At 45.8% G+C, this 1,606-nt stretch overlaps 1 protein-coding gene across 1 annotated transcript in view; it reads left to right on the top strand.

The window, feature by feature from the left end:
* Was (Wiskott-Aldrich syndrome) overlaps positions 1–958 on the top strand; it is a 9,675-nt gene extending 8,717 nt beyond the window's left edge. The window contains exon 12 of the mRNA XM_005352810.2: positions 731–958. Within this exon, the coding sequence (XP_005352867.1) occupies positions 731–786 (56 nt within the window). The 3' untranslated portion in view covers positions 787–958. The remainder of the gene's footprint in view (positions 1–730) is intronic.
* The last annotated feature ends 648 nt before the right edge of the window (positions 959–1,606 follow it).

Here is a 1,606-nt window from a genome sequence, read left to right as displayed (position 1 = left end):
TCTTCCTCTTCCTCTTCTTCTTCTCCTACTCCTCCTCCTCCTCCTCCTCCTCCTCCTTTTTTTTTTTCAAAACAGGGTTTCTCTGCATAGCCCTGGCTGTCCTGGAACTTGCTATGTCCAAGCAAGCCTGGTCTCAAATTCATGATTCTCTACTTCAACCTTCCAAGTGCTAAAGTTATATGCACACATCACGATGTGCAGCTCCATTAACATATTTGTTGTTTTTAAGACAGGGTCTCAGTTGGGCAGTGGTGGCACACACCTTTAATCCCAGCACTAAGGAGGCAGAAGCAAGTGGATCTCTGTGAGTTCGAGGCCAACCTGGTCTGCAGAGCGAGTTCCAGGACAAGCTCCAAAGCTACAGGGAAACCCTGTCAAAGGCAGGGTCTCACTGTTAATGTAGCCCTTGCCATCCTGGAACTCTTTGTATAGATCAGGCTTGGCTCAAACTTACAGAGATCCACTTGCTTCTGCCTCCTGAGTGCTGGGATTAAAGACCTGTGCCACCACACCCAGCCTAACATTTACTTTAAAAAAAAAATACTGCATGGACTTGGACTCCAGCTAGAACACCCCTTACCCAAATCCCCGTTTTACCCAAGGTGTGCCGCTAGCAGAAAACGTCAGTCCCCCAGGGCTGGAGCTTTACTTCCTAGGCCATAGGTAATTCCTCGGGGCCTTGAACGTACTTTCTTGTCCTGAGTCACACTGTGAATCTTTCTTCCTCCAGACGAAGGAGAGGATCAGACCGGCGAGGATGAAGAGGATGACGAGTGGGATGACTAAGGCCACCATGCTCCTTCCTGAAGGCCGGTCCCTCTAATCTTCCATCACTCTGCCTGCTCTACTATCCAGCTCCCTATCCACTGACTGTTAGCTTCCAGATTCAGCTGCGGCTGAGCCTCATAGCCCCTCTAAACTCAGCATCCCTTCTTAAACAAAAGATTGCAGTTCTCATCACTCAGGGATTAAAAAGAATAGAATACATCTTTGCGTAGCCAAGTGTGCATTTGTTTGGTGTCCTAAATGTGTGATTTGGGCTTCTTTTCCCCACAGTTCCTTTTGTACACTGATCTCATTTTTATTTAGCCTCTCGGGTGTATGTTCATTTATTCCTTTAAGCTTTCAGTCACTTAGCCTGTATTTCTTTTCTTTTCCCTTCCCCGATTTATAAAACAGGCTTTACAATTTGGGAGCTAAACTAGAGGCCTTTTCGACAACAGTACGCATTTTTATCTGCCAAGCCATCTCTCCAGCTTCATCATCCACCTTTACATTTATTTTTAAGATAGGGTCTCTCACTGAACCTGAAGCTCACCAATTCATTTAGCCTGGTTGATTAGCAAGCCTCGGGGACTCTCCTCGTCCTGCCTTCCCTAAGTACTGGGATAGGTGTGACCACAGAACATGCCCCCCTTTTTATTTAAATATTTATTTTTTAAGTATTTATTTATTTAGTTTTGTTTTTTGAGACAGGGTTTCTCTGTAGCTTTGGAGCCTGGAACTCACAGAGATCCGCCTGTCTCTGCCTCCTGAGTGCTGGGATTAAAGGCGTGCGCCACCACCGTCCGGCTTCTCTTTCTTTCTTTCTTTCTTTTTTTTTTTT

The sequence above is a fragment of the Microtus ochrogaster genome, chromosome 10 (assembly GCF_000317375.1).
Source record: "Microtus ochrogaster isolate Prairie Vole_2 chromosome 10, MicOch1.0, whole genome shotgun sequence".
Lineage (NCBI taxonomy): Eukaryota > Metazoa > Chordata > Mammalia > Rodentia > Cricetidae > Microtus > Microtus ochrogaster.
This window is presented reverse-complemented; position numbering and strand designations above follow the sequence as displayed.